This window comes from Sphaerodactylus townsendi, linkage group LG07, assembly GCF_021028975.2.
Source record: "Sphaerodactylus townsendi isolate TG3544 linkage group LG07, MPM_Stown_v2.3, whole genome shotgun sequence".
NCBI classification, from domain to species: domain Eukaryota; kingdom Metazoa; phylum Chordata; class Lepidosauria; order Squamata; family Sphaerodactylidae; genus Sphaerodactylus; species Sphaerodactylus townsendi.
In genome coordinates, this window is record NC_059431.1 from 27,773,366 (window position 1) to 27,793,861 (window position 20,496).

The 20,496-nt window shown below is 43.3% G+C and overlaps 1 protein-coding gene across 1 annotated transcript in view; it reads left to right on the forward strand.

Annotated features, from left to right (window-relative positions):
- The window catches only part of NDUFS4 (NADH:ubiquinone oxidoreductase subunit S4), a 64,353-nt gene extending 46,276 nt beyond the window's left edge, over positions 1-18,077 (forward strand). Inside the window, exons 3-5 of the mRNA XM_048503982.1 lie at positions 10,843-11,015; positions 12,654-12,727; positions 17,863-18,077. Of these exons, the coding sequence (XP_048359939.1) occupies positions 10,843-11,015; positions 12,654-12,727; positions 17,863-17,966 (351 nt within the window). The 3' untranslated portion in view covers positions 17,967-18,077. The remainder of the gene's footprint in view (positions 1-10,842; positions 11,016-12,653; positions 12,728-17,862) is intronic.
- Positions 18,078-20,496: the final 2,419 nt, after the last annotated feature.

Genomic DNA, 20,496 nt, shown 5'->3' on the forward strand with positions numbered 1-20,496 from the left:
TCGCACTACCAGAATCTTCAGCTGGCTGTACCATATCGGCAAAAATAACAAAGGCAAAAAAGGGGTGAAATTGTTCCCATGAGTTTTTTGTCATTTTTTTTTTTTGCAGAATGGTGCTTCTCACTTAAAACAATTTTTAAAATCTGAATTTTTAGTCTTGCTTTTATTCCTGTTCTTACAGGTTGTGTCTCTCTTCTTTCTGTTTTCCTTGTATGAGCTGAAAAACAGCCTGGCCTGTTTTAGGAAGTCTATAACGGAAATATTTGTGTGTCTGCCTGCCAAACAGGCAAGCTTTTCTTCTGTCTTTGGTAGAAACATAACACCCTCTAAATTTCCAGATACTATATGTTCTCAGTGAGAGTGCATATTAGTTAACACAGGTTGGTATTCGGATACATCTGTTGGCAGAATTGTAGTGCAGTTGTGTGCAAATACACCAACAGTATATTTTCTTTTCACAGGAAATTTATCTCCACACAATTAAAGTGGACGGAAGGGGCAGCGCCAGCCTCTCCCCCCCCCCTTTTGTTTTTGCAACAGTTCAGCAAGAAGGAGAAAAGGGCAGGTGGTGGCAGCGACTCCAAAGCAAACATTACAGTTGCACACAATCATTTATCTGAGGGAAGAAGGGGAAAAACCACCAGTAAGGCAGGCTTCCAAGCAGATTAATCTTCTTTAAATAATGTAATGTTAACTTTCCATTAGATTGATGCTCATAAAGGTACTGGTAAGCTTTAAGTAATACTCAAAATGATCTTTTACTGATAGTGGCTTCTATCCTATGTATGAGTTCCATTCACATCTGCCATGGAGCTCACTTCTTTCATTTGGATTTCATTGAGCCTTTGCACCAACAGAAGTTTTAGTGGACAAGGAGACACGCTACCTAGAGACTGTCTGAAGCACATGGAACTCATACATGAGATCCAAGCCATACAGTGCAACTCTGCAGGCCAAATGACATCTTTTTGAAGTTCTTTGAGGGGGACTTGTTCATTCTCACAGATGGGTGATCAGCCACTCACTCGCACAGCATTTGGCAGAACCTTTGGTGCTGCTTAAATGTTAAGAGGTTGCTTCCAAACCCCCAGTTTGTGTGTCACCTGATGCACATTTTGTAGAGTGGTCAGGCATAAATATTTGAAACAGATAATATGTGCAGAAAGACGTGTCTCAGTGCATCTGAGAACTTACTTGAGACACACAAGCTCTCCCTTGCTTCTTCTGCCTTTGAGCTAAGTACCTGCTCACGTCAAACATTTTTCCTGCAGATTTCTTCTTATTTGGATCTCCTCCAGGAAGATGTTAGGTCCTTGAAAAGCATCAGTGAAAATGGCAGCAGCGTGCGACCACCTATTGGTGTTCCCATAGTGACAGCTAGTTTCATGGCAATAAATGAGTAAAAGCACACATGCTGCCGTTGTAATTGGTTGCCCCAATTACAGTGTTTCAGCTCGATCCTATGTCAGTTGGTTTGAACACTTCCGTTCTTTCCCTGAGATGAACTAAAGCGTTTACTAAAACTGTTACAGCTTTTCAGTGGTCTCTTTTAAAACAAGTTTGCGGGCACGGCAGCAGACTTCTGCAAATGTATCTGAAGCGGCAGTGTCTTCTCTTTAGTCTCCTCCTTTTATGTAAAAGCAGGAATGGTGGAGGTTAAGTAGGTTGGGCGACCGGAAGTAATTACCAAGGCCAGTGGCATTTTTTGCAGTTTAATAAAGGCAGAGGCTAATTATTCAGTTTTTATTTAAGTGAAATGGTGCCAAAAAGGGAGGCTCCTGCGGAGCAGCTGCACTCCTTCAGTGTTACCGTAATTTACCACAGACACAACTGTCACAAACAGGACTTTTAAATTTGATATATAGCCATGAAAGTAAGGGGGGGCCTTTTGTCTGGAGTGCCTGCAGAAGAACTCCTTTATACAAATCAGCCGGCAGATGATGGACAATGATGAAAATTTGATTCTTTGAAGTCGTAATGGTCATTGAAATGTGTGAAATTCTGGCATTGAAAAGAGGGCAGCGAGCAAGGCTCTGAATCTTGGGTGGCTGCTGGAAGCTTGCTGGGAGGTTTTCTGCATTTTGACATCAACTTCCCCCCCTGGTTTGTTCCCAGCTTCCTTTATTCAGAAGAGGAGGACAAAGTTAAACAGTAGGTAGTTGCTCTCGGGGGTTCTGCACAAATACTGGTGGGTATAACGGTTGATGTGTCATAGTGTAGATCCATGAGGCAAAAACCACTGACGCTCAGATGTCTGTGAATAACCCAGTGGCAGAAGTGTGGCTTTTACTCCTTCCTATTTTACTCCTTGGATTATTAGCAGAGCATTTTGTAGGTTTAAGTGTTTCCATTACCAATTGCTTCCACGACAGGATGGCTGAAGGGACTGAACTGAGAACTGGGGAAGGGGGGAAGAGGCTAAAACTGTTAACATGGCTGTCCAAATGCCCCTACTGTTGTATTTTAGGATACTTTTAGATTATTATAAAAAACTGTATGAAACCTTCCCTTCCTGTTATTTACTTCTTTCCCTGCAAAACTTTTACCACTATATTACGGGGTGCCCTAAAGTGGAAATAATACTTTGCCATGCTGGACAGAGCTCTGGGCCATTCCTTATGTGAACTCCACTAGTTGATCTGTTAACTGTCTTTAAAACATACATCTCTCTCTCTCTCTCTCTCTCTCTCTCTCTCTCTCTCTCTCTCTCTCTCTCTCTCTCTCTCTCTCTCTCTGTGTGTGTGTGTGTGTGTGTGTGTGTGTGTGTGTGTGAAGCTATCTGTTTGAACATCGGCCCGATACTGGAGAAATCCCACAGGTACTCTCTGGCGTGCATTTGAACACAAATGAGGACTGTGAGCTGGCCATCACAACATTGCCTGAAAAGGGAAGGGGGTAGATTTGAAGAAGAGAAACAAACAAAAGAAATTTAATAAAACCCTGTCTCGCCAACATCTTTGTTTCAGAAAGTTGGTTCACAGGTAGTTTTCACTAAGAACTTGAACTCAGAACAAAGCACTGGAGACACAGTACAGAGTTGGACTTAGTTCTTTTCAAGTATTTATATTGTTTTTAATGGCGTCTTGAAGCGGGAGCATTAGCCCATTGAAATGTCGCTAAAAAGACAGGTTGCTCTGTCAGGAGCTGAAGCTGTGTGGATGAAATGATCACAATAGAGTGTTGTAATGCATTTTCAAAGTGTGAGAAATTAGTTTGTCTAGACAGAGAGTGCGCCTACAGGGAATAGGAATTTTAGAGCTTCTGTGCTCTTTAGGTGTCAAGTGTGTGAGAGAAGCCAAACTTTTTTTTTAAATTCTATATCTTTGGCAACAACTCAGCTATGCTATAGTACCTTGTATGTCTACTGTGAGCAAAAGAAAAAAATTAAAAAAAAAACCCTGAAAACAACCAAGGATTTCTGTGTCAGGACAACTTGGGCTTCACAATCCAGAAACTCATTGTCCTAACCAACTGTCTGTTCAATTGCCAGCTTTAAACTGGGGGAGGGAATGGGGGGAGAAGATATCAATAAACAATTGCTGTATTCCCAGAAGGCATGGAAACTTTGCCTGTAATGAATCAAAAGTACAGTGAGCTAGCAGCATCGTGTAGCTATTTTAAATTATTAAAGCAGGCTGTGTTTTTCTTCTTACTCTGGAAAAAAGGGCTTTCAGGGGATGAATGAATGCCATGCCATTGGTATAAAGTTTTAATTTTTACCTTTAACCAATCAGAGACTGAGTATCTGCGTCTTGGCTTTTTCACATTAGGCTTCATCTTTTTTTCTTTCTTGAGAAGTAACTTAGAAATATATCAGATCTCCCACGGACAGCACAGTGACTATGTACTTATTTAAAATAGCTGCAGCGTGTGTTAAATCATCCCTCAGTGGAGTGGAGAAATGGAGGATATGACGCACCTCTAAGGGATATGATACATGCATGCATATACCCTGTTTCCCCTAAAATAAGACCTACCCTGAAAATAAGCCCTAGTATGATTTTTTGGGATTTTTGGAGGACGCTTGAAATATAAGTCCTACTCCAAAAATAAGCCCTAGTTACAAATTCCCCGTCACAGCTGATCTGGTCACGTGGGGGGCGCAAAATTGTGGGGAAAAATAAGACATCCCCTGAAAATAAGCCATAACACATCTTTTGGAGCAACAATTAATATAAGACCCTATCTTATTTTCGGGGAAATATGGGGTATACAAGATGTGTCTCTGTGTGTGTCTCTGTGTGTGTCTCTGTGTGTGTGTAAACATGTTAAATTTCCTTTAGTAGATAGAATACGTCCTTGTTGAAATGTTTTAAGTAGAAAGATCTTTTCCCTGTGTAGCTAGAAAGGTCTCCAGCCTTTCTGGAAGGTTGGTAGAGCACTGTTGAGCTAAGGTATGGAAGAACCAGGTTCGAATCCTCATTCTGTCATGGAAGCTGTTTGGGTGACTTTGGGCCAGTTATTCACTCTCAGGCTAATGTACATCACAGGATTGTCATGAGGATGAAAAAGAAGAGGAGAGAACAGTGTTGAACGCTACCTTGAGTTTTGCACTGGGGAGACAAGTAGGGTAGAAATAGTCCTTGCCCTATAATTTTGTTGTCTGCATGTGGTTTGTTTGTTTTTTTGGTAGATGTGAGGGAGGCCTTGGCTCACACTTACTTCTTTGATGATGGAAAGTCCTGTCAGGCCACAGCTGACTTGTGGCAACCCCATAGGATTTTCAAGGCAAGAGACATTAGGAGGTGGTTTGCCATTTCCTGCCTCTGTGTGGGCTGAGAGAGTTCTGAGAGAACTGTGACTGACCCAAGGTCACCCAGCAGGCTTCGTGAGGAGGAGGGGGGGAATCAAATCAAATTCTCCATGTCATAGTCTGCTGCTTTTAACCACCACACCACTCTGGCTCTTCATTTACCATTTGGATGAGTCCCAATTTTGCTGCAGCAATGTCAGTTTCTCTATGTCTGGAGAACATGTTTCTGTGACCAGGTGATATTCAAGCTGTAGAAAATACTATTTGTTGCTGCTCTGCAGTGCTATGTAAAATGTAGGAGCCTGTATGTTATGGGGGCGTAGCATACACCATGCATGACCTGCAGTTCTGGATCCCACACGTGTAACAGAGTAAAGTATAAGCAAAGTGAACAAATTGCTCAGCTGCACATATGCCAGCAGGGGAGACAGCTGAATCGAGAAGTCAGCATTTCGCTTGAGCCAGTGCCAGGAATCCACGTGATTCAGGGTTGCCACCAATTCTTACCTACACCGTTAAAAAAAAAGAGAAACTGGAGGAGCCGTGAGACACTTCTTGAACATGCACAGTGGAATAAATGGAAGTAGATGGCATGGGAGAAAGAACTGAAGAATTTGAACAAGTGCAGAAAGAAAAATAGCGATAGCAGGAGCACTGATTCAGAGATGAGCAAATTAGGCCAGGGACGATTGGTTTGGAAGAAACTATAGTGAACCATTCATGTCCATGGTAGGCACTGGGAGAATAAGGACAGGCTGAATAATAAAAAATAGCCATTTCTGATACTGAGCAGAAAAATACAGAGTGATATAAGAGAATTTTTTAATATATAAAGTATATTCTCGACAGGAAAGAAAGCTGACAGGAAGGAAGATTGGAGGAGAGTTTTACGGATACTGTGGTCTACCAAAAAGACAAATAAGTGGGTTCTAGGTCTCTCCCTGGAAGCTGAGACAACTAAACTGAGGCTATCATACTTTTGCCACATTATGAGAAGACAAGAATCACTGGAAAATACAGTAATGCCAGGAATAGTTGAAGGCCCAACATGAGATGGATTGATTCAAACAAGGCCATAGCCTTCAGCTTGCAAGACCAGAAAAAGGTTGTTAATGATAGGACATTTTGAGGACACTAATTCATACGGTCACCTGAGTCAGAAGTAACTTAACAGCATTTTACACATACGTACTCTTGAGGCAACAGGGCATGTCTTCACTTTCTCTCCCCGCCCCCGCCCCCGCCCCCGCCCCCCCCAGTATTGGAGCACATACTGACAAACAGTCTTCCCTTTTTTGACATGTGGAGAGCACTGATTTCATGTGTAGGCCTTTTCTCTTCAGCTATCACTGAAGGGGGTTACCAGAAGAGAATAGGGGAAAGCCAAGTAACCCATCATTGTTCTTGGCTCTAACTTCTATCATCTATAATTTTGGCCATTGTAGCTCCAGCAGGCCAGCCAAATTTTGGCCATTGTAGCTCCAGCAGGCCAGCCAAATTTTGGCCATTGCAGTGGTACCCCAGGGTCGGACACGACTGAAGGGGAAACTTTACCTTTTACTTTAGAGTTGTTGCCTTTAGCAGCCTGGGCACAATGTATTTTCTTTTATTTGATTAGTTTGGTCAAGGACACCAGCCACTTGTGCTCCTCTGGTTTGATTACTCCTCCCCCCCACACACACACACACCCCATATGTCCAAGGTAACTTCACCTGTTGTAGGTCTACCTGGCATTTTCTTGCTTTCAGTCAGACCAGCCTCCCTTATCCAGTGTAGGACAGTGGCCAGGTGTTTTAGGTGATCACCTAAGTTCTGGCTAAAGATGCCTACATCATCAGTGCAAGCTAGAGTGAACTCACCCAGACCCTCCAACAACTTGTCTATTAACTTTTGGAAGGTGGCTCCAGCATTTCTAAGCCCAAATAGGAGGAGTGTGAATTTGAACAAATTGGTCTTGGTAGTAAAGGCAGTTTTCAGGCAGTTTTCTGGCACCATTTCCACCTGCCAGTAACTTCTAGTAAGGTCCAGGGTGATGATGTATTGTGCTACAACCAGGTGATGATGTTGTGTGCTACCACCACCAGTTCATCCACTCTGGGCATGCAGTACATGTCCTTCCTGGTAACCTTGTTAAACATCCTGTAGTCAATGCAGAATCTTGGGTGCTGTGTGGTTTCCGGGCTGTATGGCCGTGTTCTAGCAGCATTCTCTCCTGACGTTTCGCCTGCATCTGTGGCTGGCATCTTGGCTCTAGATGCCAGCCACAGATGCAGGCGAAACGTCAGGAGAGAATGCTGCTAGAACACGGCCATACAGCCCGGAAACCACACAGCACCCAAGTGATGCCGGCCGTGAAAGCCTTCGACAATGCAGAATCTGATTCTCTGGTCAGACTTCCGTACTACCACTACTGGAGCAGACCACGGACTTTCTGCTGGTCCAGTATTTTTTCATTTCTTTTTCAGTGCAGGTGGAATTAGTTCCTGTAATCAATTTCAATTTTAACCTTTAATGGCATATAAGTTCCTGTAATCTTATATGGGCTGTTGGGTCTGCCTCACCTGTATTATTCTTGTGCCAAATAAGCCGAGTCCTCCCAGGTTTGGAGGAAAACATGTCAGCATGCTCAGCCAAATCAACCTTCACTTGTACCTGCTGTTCATCAGTGAAATAAAACAGCATCCCTTTATCACAGGGTTTGTGCTGCTTCACCCTCCTTTCAAGCCAGGAGTACCATTTGACTTCTTTCAAAGTAGGGTTTGACTTAGTATAGTATTAACATAGTATAGCTTATTTGTATCACCTTCCGGGAACATATTTCCCTTATATCACACATCCTTCTTGGTTCATTTGGCCCCAGCTTGGTAGTCCCTTTCTAGTTGCAGGCTTCTGCAATGGATTGGGAGTCATTTGGCCATCACTGTGTACTGATTTGTGCCTTTCTTGCCTGGTTCATGTGGAGGCCAAGCGACACAGTGATTGACAAAAGAGAAATGTTGGGTTTTTATATCTCACTTTTCTCTGCTGTCAGGAGTTTCAAAGCCGCTTACAAACTCTTTCTCTTCCTCTCCCCACCACAGGTACCTTGTGAGGTAAATGCGGTGAATGGAGTTCTGAGAGAACTGTGACTAGCCCAACCTCCAGCCGGTTTCATGTAGAGAAGTAGGAATCAAACCTGATTCTCCAGGTTAAGAGTCCACTGTTGTTAATCACTAGACAGGGCTGCTCTCATGGTAATATTCCCATTGCCCATGTGAGAATATTGGAATGGCGACTTTTTATACCAATATTGCCCTGTTGAGTGTTGCTATGAGTGCGTATGATCCTAACTGCCTCCTGCTGATGCAGCAACCATCTGGCATAGCAGAAGCAAAGCATGCTATGCCAGAGTATGCTGTGCCAAAGTATTCTTGGAAATGAATAAAATTTGAAAAGGCATTTGAAGACCACGAACTAAAGCAATAGGATCAATTCACACAAGAGGTGAGGGCTTTTGATGGGGGCATTTCATAGATTCAAATCATACAATCCAATCATAATGCGCAATTAACCTAAATCTGTCTGAGTTCTGCATATGTATTTCCCCTTAATACTCCCTTTTTTGTTTTCTGCTTTAGTTTAATTCTTGGGTGTTGGATAGTATATTGCCGAGACACACCTTGGGAGAACATTGAGGGGTGTTTTTTTGGCCTGTCAATGAAATGTTAAGATTTCTCTGCTTTACGTGCCTCAACCCTGAGGCGATGTTTGTGTGAAAGCGGATATATTGCCAGTTAGTTTCTATAAACAGACAAGCCAGGACAATCCTCCTTCTTACTGCAGGTGAAAAGCATTGTGTGAAGCACAATTGGTTGCCCGAACAACCTCTCCAATATTTCTTTTTTAGCAATCAAGTGCCAGTCTGTCAGAGAGAGTGTAGTGTGGTGTGTTGCAATGTTTTTGAGTAATAATTGGTGTGTCTTCATATTTTGACTAGACCAATGTTCAAAATAAACACTACTTGTGCTCAAAGAAAACATTTATGATTAAATTGTTAAAATATTTTGACAGTTTGCTTTAGGTAGTCTGAGCTCAGCTTTTACATGTTGTAATTTCCTGTGGGTTCTCCTCCCGCCCACCCCTTAGTTCTAAATACAAGACAAACATTTCTCACTTGGCAGTTGTGACTGATCCCTCCAAGTTTATTTCATGAAATGAAACAAAAAAAGGGGGGAGTGAAGAAATGTCTATCCCCACCCCCCACCCCGATCGTCTGGTGAGAATCTAAAGAGCTTTAAACCTCTGTGACAGAAGAGAGGCTAAAGTTGCTAGCTTGAGGCTTATTTTTGAAAACCCAGTGTGCTATTTAAACTTGCTTGCCTCCTACAATTTAAGTCATGTCATCACTGGTTTGGATTAGTTGTGTCTGCCTGTAGTTGGGCCTCCCCCAGATCAGCTTTTGTTCCTGGAGAGAGGCAAGGGAAGAAAGTCCAAACTTCTCCCGTTGGCATCAAATTTAGAAGAACTCAAGACGGTGGCAGTTCCGGTTCTTTCTGCAAGCTTTTTGCAGTAGCTTCTGAAAAACAAGGTGACTCATGATCTGCACTTTCATCAACAGATCTTGAAGGACTAAGATGACAGGAAAAATGATATTGAATTGTTGGGAGTTTTTCCAGAAAGTCTTCCCTTTTGTAGCCCATCAAGTCCCGACAGCTTACGGTGGAACAAGCTCATTCTTTGCCTGGAATGTTTGCATGTAAATTTGGAGAATGGACAAATAAGAAAGAAGACTGTATGGGAATGAGGTAGAACCAGATACAAAACAAAGCCTTCCCATATTTTTCATTTAATCTTGCAACCTGCAGTCAAAGTTGTATTCGCCGCAGTGACGTAGTGGCTAAGAGCAGGCGCACTCTGATCTGGAGGAACTGGGTTTGATTCCCCACTCTGCCGCTTGAGTTGTGGAGGCTTATCTGGGGAATTCAGATTAGCCTGTACACTCCCACACACGCCAGCTGGGTGACCTTGGGCTAGTCACAGCTCTTCTGAGCTCTCTCAGCCCCAGCCCCACCCACCTCACAGGGTGTTTGTTGTGAGGGGGGAAGGGCAAGGAGATTGTAAGCCCCTTTAAGTCTCCTACAAGGGGGGATATAAATCCAAACTCTTCTTCTTCTTCTACCCCGTTGCCCACCCCAGTAACCTGTCTGCTTATGTGCCTGCATTGAATGCACATGGAAAACTTATTACCTGCAATATTTCATCAGAATACTGAATTTCCCGTTCCTTATTTGTTTATTCAATTTAAAGATGAGCAACTCTCCTTGGGATTGCAGTGTAAGCATACACTGACATCAGAGAGTATCCACCTTCTACTGAATCCCTCTTATACAGGAGAAAACCGACCTCGTAACTGATTGTAACTCCATGTAACGCTATATATGGATCTGTGGTTTAAGAGGGCTGCCCTTGATACATCTGTGGATGTCCTTGAATGTAGAAGCTGATTTCTTTAGACTTCAGACGGATTGTTTCAAAATTTGTGAATGAGTTTGCTTCGAGCCTGTGCTTTATAGGAATCTCCAGAAATCTCAGGAGTTAAATTCCAGCAGTCTGGGAACTCAAGGCTTTGCAGTGAATAATTAAATGTTTGACCATACGAGGGTAAACCCTGTATTCCACATGCCCCAAATTAGTAGCTCTGAGGACACCGCACCTAGTTCAACATGGGTTCTTGTGTGTTTTATGCATATATATATCCCGCCCTTCAGGGATAGGGCGGGATGTAAAACAAACAAACAAATAAATAAATATAGAATGCTTAGCGGTGGCAGCTCCAGTGAGCACATTGAGGTGGAGCCTTTCCAACCCACCCTGCAGCCCATTATCCACTGTAATCATTACTTAAAATGAAGATTGGGATTCAAACAAGTCTGCTAATAGCCTGATTGGTGTTGTCACCCTGCAAGATAATAGGTGGCTTTGAGGATTCTATCGGGGTTGTAGGAAAGTCAGGAATGTTTCTTCTGTGTTACATGCTTCACTTCAACAAGATGCCTTCTTTCAACTTGTGAGTGTGCAATATGGTCTGAAACTGGTCATTTTTTTAATAGGACCTTACACCTCTAACGGGTGTGCCAGAGGAGCATATTAAAACCAGAAGAGCTCACATTTTTGTTCCAGCCCGTAATGCCATGCAAGCAGGTGTAAACAACACCAAAAAATGGAAGATGGAATTTGACACAAGGGAGCGCTGGGAAAACCCATTGATGGGTTGGGCATCTTCGTAAGTATGCAAAGCCTAGCATGATCGCAATACATGGTCTGTGAATGCAGTTGAATTTCTTAATCGTGTGATTTTGTAAATCTGGCAGTATCCTTTTGTCTTGCCTGCCTGCATGCCCTGCCCTGCCCTGCTTCTGTTTATTTGGCTGATCTCTTCTGATGTCACAGTAGAGCCACCAAACAGATGTTGCAGCCCTTCCAACTGCACTTTGGCATAGTGGCTGGGCCGGTGGAGCAGCTGCTCTGCAGGCTTGGCAGCAGCCTTTCTCCCCTCCCACTTCCCAAAAGGTTCGCCAGGCCTGCAGGGGGCCAGGCAAAGGCGTCTCCACCTCCCCCCACTCCCAGAAGGCCAGCCGGTCCTGCATGGGGCCCATCAGACTCCTTCCCCACTTTCCCTCCAAATGTCCATCGTTCCCTATCACTAGCCTCCCTTGGCACCCTCCCCCACCCCTAGCCACCTCTTCCCACCTTCACTCACCCCTACCCACTCCTTGCCCGCTCCCCCTCCCCCTCCCCACCTTAGCCCCCCCATGCCACATTCCCCAACCACTAGTCCCTCTTGCCACTCTCCCCCACCCCTTGCCACACTTCCTCACACATAGCTACCCCTTACTACACTCCCACCCACCCACTCCTTGTTACCCTTCCCCACCCTCATATTCACCGTCCAACCCCCCAATGCTCACTCTTCCCAATCCCTAGCCACACCTGCCACCCCTCTCCAACCCCAGTCGCACCTTTAAGACCAACAGTGTTTTATTTTTGGTTTAACGTTCATGCGTATGCAGATGTGCATGTATCTGAAGAAGTGTGCAGGCACACTGAGGCTTATACCACGAGAGGCTGCTACTTAGAGGGCAGGGAGCTGTTCCTGTTGGCAGCAGAGGCCGCATGGGTTTAAATTATGGGGAGAAAAGTTCTGAGTGGATGTGAGGGAAAAATGTATAGTAAGAATTTTTCAAAAGTGGAATCAGTTTCCGAGGCAGGTGGTGAGCTCCCCCTTACTTGGAAGTCTTTGAGCAGTGGCCGGATAGACATTTGACCAAGATGCTCTCGGCCGGTGTTTCCCAACTTTTTTTCACTCACATACACCTTGGCAACTCATGTCCCTAAAAGTGCAAACTCATGACCTGTTTTCTTTTCATGTACCCCCAAATGCTCTAGTGCTTATCAACCACTGCTCTAGGCTGATCCTGCATTGAACATTCAGTTGGACTAGATTGACCTGTATGGCCCCATCCAATTCTTTGAGTCTATGAATGAAGTATAAACTTATACCAAGAATAAAGCATTTGATTCTCAGAAGCTTGTACCCTGGAAATCTTGTTAGTCTTGAAGGTGCAGACCAACATGGCTACCCACATGAAACCGGACTACAAGTAGAAATACGACTGTTTCCTGCTCTCCGATTCTGCAGAGTCCATTTTTGCTCCATACCCAACCACACCTGCTGGAATGCTGTCGATTTAAAAGCTGGCACCTTAGAGTAGGAGTGCCTGAATAGGATTAGCGTGATCAAATGTTTGGGTTGTCTAGTCAGTTTTAGCATGGATTCTTTGAAATAAGCTGCACAAAGTCTTGCTTGGGTATTCATTTTCTTTGTACTTTGAAACTGAAGTCCTTCTTTTATATTTTACAGGGCGGATCCTATGTCCAATCTGTTTCTGACTTTTGCTACGAAAGAAGAAGCTATCGCTTTTGCTGAAAAGAATGGTATGTACAACAGCAGCTTGCTCCCCTGAGCATCACTGGATGGAAATATGGCAGTTGTGATCAGAAGGTGCAAAATATATTTGCATTCCATACAGGCATCTGACCGCAGCCCTTTCTCAGTGCTGCTACCCAACCAAGTTGCCTCACATCTTTGGGGAACTTGATATAGCAGCTTCCATGTTTCTGCCACATTGAGATACCTTCCAGAAGAGGCCCTGTTCAGTGGCTACAGCTCAGTGGTTCTCAACCTGGGGGTCGTGACCCCTTTGGGGGTCGAACGATCCTTTCACAGGGGTCACCTACGACTCTCTGCATCAGTGTTCTCCATCGGTAAAATGGATAAATGTTAGGGTGGGGGTCACCACAATATGAGGAACTGTATTAAAGGGTCGCGGCATTAGGAAGGTTGAGAACCACTGCTATAGCTTGTTACTACCTCCCAGTGAGTTGCTGAGCATATGTTTTACATAACAATACAATCCTTAAGGGGTGGGACAAGGTGTATTAATGAGACTGAAGACTGGCTGGTACGTGTTTCTTGAACACCTACCAGTTACATTGGGTTCTGAGAGAACACCAGGGCCCCTTCCGCACACGCAAAATAATGCGTTTTCAAACCACTTTCAGAACTGTTTGCAAGTGGGTTTTGCCATTCCGCACAGCTTCAAAGAGCACTGGAAGCAGTTTGAAAGTGCATTATTCTGCATGTGCGGAATGAGCCCAGGTATTTCTCCATTGTGGACAGAGAAAGAGAGCCGTTCTTCTCTTTCCCCTCCTTTTCCGTGACCCTTGCTCCCCTGCCCACGGAGAAGTTTGTCCCTTGTATTGTGTGTAACAAACTTCCCAGGCAAGCTTCTCTGTGTGTAGCCAGCCTGGAATGCTTGGCTCAGAAGCTGCATTGTGCTGCGGTTTCTGTCTTTCCAGACCTCTTCTTCCCCAGTGAGTAGGGTTTACCATCATTGGCCAAAGGGCTAGATCACATTGTTGAGCAACTTTGCTGCCCCTGCCAGAAGCAAATATATTAAGTGTCCTATTCTGGTTCCATACTTTGTGGTTACTACTGGAAACACTTATTTGTGGAGAACATATCAAGTAATGTCTCCTTTGTGTCTTGCTATGTAACCTGGGGTAGCTCGATTATCCTCTGTCATCTGACATGAAGGAACATGGTTTATTTTACAGAGACCATGTGTGGGGGGCGGGGGGGGTAAGAGAGAGAGAGGGAATGGGAGAGTTTAGAAAAATCTGTTGAAATGTAAACTTTTCTACAGAGTCAGTGTAATATTTTAAGAACAGCTTGGCTCAGATCCTGTAATTCAACAGCAGTAAGTTGGCACACTTTGAAATCAGCGGGACATCAAAATCCGAGCATACATCTCATGAGTTTTGTTTTATTGAGCATACTTATTCGAAAGCAAAATCCAATCTACTTGGTGAGATTTACCTCAGAGGAAAAAAAATTAATGTCTGCCTTTGTTGTGCGTGTCTAGTGCCATCAAGTCACTTCTGACCTCCGAATGCACGACCTCCAAAATATTCTATCATTAACAACCTTGATCAGGTCTTGCAAACTGACTGAGTCAAGCCATCTCATGTTGTGTCTTCCTCCTTTCCTTCAACTTTGTTAGCACACGCTTAGTACAAACGTAGGATTAAATGCAGTTTGGAGACTCTGAGGCAGCACTCCAGTTGCATCAAGATGATATCTGTTTACTCAGAAGTAAAAGTGTTTAGCTAAAAGCCTTCCCAGCTCAGCCGAAGCCTGTTTTGCATCTGTCACTCTTAACATCTTCGCCTGAGCCTTTTTGAAGAGGAGGATTTCTCCTAATTATTCAACAGGCCCTTAAGTGTTGGCATAAAAAATCTCTGCCCTTTTCTTTATCTTGTTTCCCAGAAATATTTGACAAGGAACTTCAGTGCTCACTGAAGTGAGAAACCAAGAGGCTTGGCCCTCGGCCCAGTATAAGTGTGGGTGAGGTACGAGTTTCCCCATCTGCCTGTGCCAGCGCACCTTTATCTTGGCCAACGGGGCCTCGCTAATTCCATGTCTCTTCCTCCTGAGCACAGACATTGCCAGGCAGATCGGGTGATGCCAAATTATGTGGTAGTTTATGTGCTAGTTTATAACACTTGGGGAACGAGGGGCCATTAAACTCATTTTCACTCACAAACTCTGGAGTCAAAAGTTGAACTTTTCTCCAAGGGAATGAAGGCGAGAGTGTAGAACCCAGGCCTGTCTAATATCTTCCTGCGTAGTGTGGTGTTTTTTTTTTTTTTAATTTAAGGATAAACTTTCTTCATGCTTATTTCTAATCACGAAATGTACTGAAGGTATTTTGTAATACATATCGGCTTGAACTAGGAATGACAGCATCTTCTAGAATGGTTTCACCCTGAGTGTGCAGAGAGATCCATTCTGAACCTCCCTGTGGGATTTTGGGGTTTTCTCCTGGAAGACTGTTTAGAGAGCAACAGGGTTCACAATGAGCTGTATTGTGGCAATCTTGAACCAGCCTAAGGCTAAATAAGAGGCTGATGTGTACCACCTTTCAATGCCTGAAAAGGCAGTTGCTTCTTAAACTATAGAAAATCCACCATCCAGACCCAGCTCCGAAGAGGCTGTTCATCTACAAAAGGACTGGGGTTTTTTTTTACATTTGGATTTGGTAGATCACCATAACTCCTGTTCTGTCTGTGTGGAGCCAGTTAGGTAGGTAAAATTGAGAAGAATCCGTTTGCTCAGCTGAGCAGGTGCTACATTCTTAAAGTTTGTTTGATTTTCCCCTCGTACTGCACGACATGGTTTAATTGTCTGGTGCTATTTCCTCTGTACTCTGACCTCAAGTGCATAATTGGTCGCGGGGGGGGGCGGCGGGGGCGGCGGCGGCAGAGGCAACTCAGTTGACAGATTAATAAAGAACTAGCTCCTTTGGTTTTAAAAAATGTAGACAATACTTATACATCTGTATCAACATGTAACTAACCTCTTCATACCAGTGCTATGAAGGAACATCAGGAAAGGTCTTGGCTCTGTTCGGCCCTCCAGTGTAACTATTTGGCTGCTGGACTATGCGGTCTGCTAGTCTGGTCCAGCATGGCTCCTCTTAAGAACTTGTGTCTGTTGCACAACGAACTGTGATTTGTTGGGAGGTGCTAAGCTGGGATTCTGGTCTTGTTGACTGTCGTTTGTTATGCAGAAATCAGTCGTTCCATTCCTCCTGGCCTCCATACAGGGAAGTTAGCGCAAACCCACAGAAATTTTGCCACACTAGCAGTATTCAGCTGTTTTAATGATACTCTTTTCTTTCATCCACTTTTTCTCCAGTTCCCTCTTTCCCCACCATGCAATGGTTAAGACAAGAGAAAAGAGAAGGAAGTTAGGGCTTGTCCTCCTAATCTGCCCCCTCCATTCATTTTCTGAGTGTTGCTTCTGGCCATTAGCAAGTAGGCTGTCTATATGTAAGGCTGTGGCAACAGTCTGGCGATGGAAAGGAACTTAGCAATTGGGGATTCTGCTTGGAGGCAGGAAAAGAGACAAGCAGGAAAGAAGCTGGGATTTATGAAAAAATGTGGTCCGTTATGTGTGCCTGGTAAACTTAAGTTTATAACAAACTGGATTAGGACTACGCAATTTATTATGATTTATTATTGCAACTTATTTAACCTGATGAAAATTCACCTTTAGTAAAGGTTTCTACTGGATAGATATTTAGTACAAAGGTTTCCAGTGGATAAAGTATTAGTAGTAAAGGGAGCAGCAGTGGCGTAGTAATTAAGAGCAGGTGTACTCTAATCTGGAGGAACCAGGTTTGATTCCCCGCTCTGCCGCTTGAGCTATGGAGGCTTATCTGGGGAATTCAGATTAGCCTGTACACTCCAACACACACCAGCTGGGGGACCTTGGGCTAGTCACAGCTTCTCGGAGATCTCTCAGCCCCACCTACCTCACAGGGTGTTTGTTGTGAGAAGGGAAAGGAAAGGAGTTTGAAAGCCCCCTTGAGTCTCCTAGAGGAGAGAAAGGGGGGATATAAATCCAACTCTTCTTCTTCTAAAGGCATGATCCAGCCCCCAATTCCGCAGCATCAGATTCCTCCTTTGTGGGCTGCTCTATTTCCTGTTGTCCCATTCATTGTGGTGAAGAATGATGTGTGTGTGTGTGAAAAAAGAAAGACTATTTTGTCCCCTAGATATATATTTTAAAGATTGAAATTAGAACTTAGATCATTAGAATTTAGAAATTAGAACATCATGCCAAAGCCACTTGAGCATGCAGAACACCATCTTTGGATTCTGACTCGTATGAATGAAAGAAACTTTATTGCTTGCCCCTCTGTCTTTCCCCCATTCCAGTACATTTACAAACCTGATCAGAATCTGAGGTTGTCTTTGTTGAATTTTAATTGAATGGCTGCACAGAACCCAGCTCTTGTATGCTTTCCTGAATCCCATCCACTGTTGAGAGATTCTTCTTCTGTGGTTATCAACTCCCTGTTCCTGTATCATCCTTGTATGGAGGGGTTCCTCCAGCTGCGGAGTCTGTGAGCAGGCTAGAAAAGGAATCAGGCTGACAGTGGCTGAATCAATGCAGTTTGGTGCCTTTTGATGCTACCTCTTTATTTGAAGCTGTGGAAGCAGTTGGTACTGTCTACAAAGGTCTAACAAAGCAGCTGATGCTGGTTTGAAGGCTACTTAATAAATTATCCTAAGCTCACCTCCTCGTTCCTCTCACTTTCCTTGTGACATTGGCACTCTCTGCTACCATGCATATTTCTAAAACTTGGCCTGACATCAGATAGAGAGGTGTAGAAGCATAACATTACAGGACTTCATGTGTCAACTGTCGATGCTGGTCTATCAGCAGGAGCAGCAGAAGTCGGAACATACAGTGCCCAAGATCTGACAAACCTGGGAACAGGTGTATGTCACATTTAAGGCATATCTGTCTTAAAGGATTATTCTCCTCTGCTTTTTGCAAAAGAATAAGGGAGTAATTACATATTGTATATCAAATATGTTGGTTATTTCTTTTTTGTCAGCTCTTAAAAGCTTGAAGTTGCATTTGTTTTGTGTTACATTTGGTCAGTATTGTCGGCTGTATGTGTGTTGTTTAGAATTCTCGACATGTTTTTTCCTAGGCTGGAGCTATGATGTTCAAGAGCGGAGGATTCCAAAACCTAAATCCAAGTCTTATGGTGCAAACTTTTCTTGGAACAAAAGAACAAGGGTGTCCACAAAATAGGTTGGCATTGGCTGTCTCTGCGTCTGACTGTGAATAAAGTCAGCTGTGCTGTATTTATAGTCCATGTATAATACATCTCTTAATCTCCTAATAAATTTGACCTTTAAACTACTCATGCATCTTGTGGTGTCTATTTAAAATGTTTTTGAAGTCTCCAATTGAACCTGTTACAAACTTCCCTATATTTAGAGAGGAGATTTGGGGTGTTCATACCTCTAGGAAATTGTTGTACGTGGAATTCATTAAAAGGAATGCTTGAAATGAGTTGCAACATTAAAGATCAGGCATTGCCTTTTAGAGTAATTTTATAGTTCAAGAAGGTGTTTAGATGACCATCTTTTCCCAAAGAAAACCTGTTGATAAATATTCCTTTTGGGAGAAGTGGGTTATTATATATGATAGGCTCATCAGGCTAAAAGCCCGCAGAAGTCACTACCTGCTTATTGTTTAAAATGTTCTGCAAACCATATTTTTTTCTCAGTACTTTCCAGTTCCAATGACTATTTGTGTTGTACAGCTGACTTCCCAGAAACATTCCTTGTCTAAACAAAGATTAAAACTGAAAGACTGAATTAAGTGTCATGTATGTCTACAAACCTCAGATGTAGTCTGGCTGAGCAAAGGTTGGTACGGCCTTATTATCAGCCTTTGAAAGTTCAACTACTGTAAGGCCCATTCTGTTAATCTCTTGCTTTGAAAACTCTATAAAGAGTCATCATGTTGGCTGCGACATGGCAGCATTTTATACACACCTCTGAAGTTTTATTTTTTTTAAGTCTGTTTTCATTTGTAAGCCATCTCACGCAGGTTCGCTGGAGAGACAGCATAACTTTTGTTAAATAAATAAACCATTTATGCTGCTTTCAGACTATAAAACTGAAAATCCAAAAAACTTTGAGGACGTAAGCATGCACTAAACTATCTGGTTCACAACTGTGTTTTGCCATTCCACACAGTAAAATCCAGCTGCAAAGTGCATTCAAAGTGGATTGAAAGTGCATTATTCTGCATGTGCGGAAGGCACCTAATGCTTAAGTTACAGTGACAGATAATCTGCACTTGGTGCTATCTTTTATACAAACAAGCAATATCCAAGAATCTGACAAAAACCCTTCTTTTCCTACCGCCGCTTAGAGCATGGGAAAGATCTACCTGATCAGATTTCTCATTGCGTGCTTTCTCCTCACTCACCATTGAGGGCAAAGAGCTAGGTGAATTGTCTTAGCTTTGAGAAATTGTCAGGCTAACTTCTTCCAGCAACCCAGAGAATGATTGCTCTGATCCGTGCCTGTACTCATGGGGAGCATAACTAGAGCAACCAATTCTGTTCTTCCTATCATGGCTACATACTATCAGCAGTCTGGTCAGGCAGCAGATGGTGCCATTCTCCTTGCCATGCAATACTTAGGGTATTGCTGTAGATTGAACTACACAATAGTAAGCTATTATACTATAATAGAAGCAAACTACTCTGCAACAACGTAGGTGAATGTGCATCTCTAGTTCTGTAATGCATGTAGACACTTCTAGAACAAGGAACTTTGACATGTTCATTCTGATTGCCTTTCTGGAATGAGAGCTGAAAGAGTCAGTCACATCCTCTAAAATCATATAAAATTTTACTCTGAGGTTTAGAAATTGCTCCCCCAGTTGCCTGTGGGCCCCCTCCTCCCATTCCTGCCGTTGGTTGAATGGATGTGATGTCATAGAATGTTTACATCATAGGAAGGGAGACAATTGTTTATAGCCCACATCCAGTCTAGGGTGGGTAACCCATTAAACGATAATTAAATTCTAAGCAGAAGATCTGGAACAAGGTAGTCTCAAAAGACCTAGGAACAAGATGGATGGGGTGGGGTTGGGTTGGATTGAGTCAAGAAGCCAAGATTGGAGGAAGTCAATTGGATAGGAGGTGGAATTGCTTGTAATAACTAATTCTTAGGTTACAACTCCCTATTAGCAATTATGCCAAAAAAAAGTGCCGTACACTAGACAATTAAACAGGTCAACACAGGATATGCAAGCCTTGAATTTATAGGGGACAAAAAGTGTGCCAGAACATTATAGCACTATTTCAGTTCCTTGACAATGTTGCTACATTGCATAGTTTTTAATGGACTATTTTAAACAAATCCGTCCGGCAAGCGATATTGTGAAATGGAAAGCTAATTTGCCCTTTATCTGCAAAAGTATTGGCAGCGTGAGGAGGAGCGGCTAAATTTAGTCTCTTCAGCTTCCACCTTTTAAAATTTCTTGATACAAACTTCCTTGGCTTGAGCACGTTATTTGAGAGGTTGTCTGGCACAGCGTTAAAAATGCACTATTTATTTAGTAGTCAACCCACTGAACTCCAGTGTCAGCCAGAGAGGTTTATTATGCAACTAACCCATTTGCTGCAGTCTCCTGAGTAAAGAAAGGCACTCACCCAAACAAACTAAAACAGTAAAGACAGACACTTGTGGCTGTATCCTGCGGCTTTGGCTTGCTATGGGTGGAATCTTTCCCCACAGCAGGAACTCTTATATCAGGG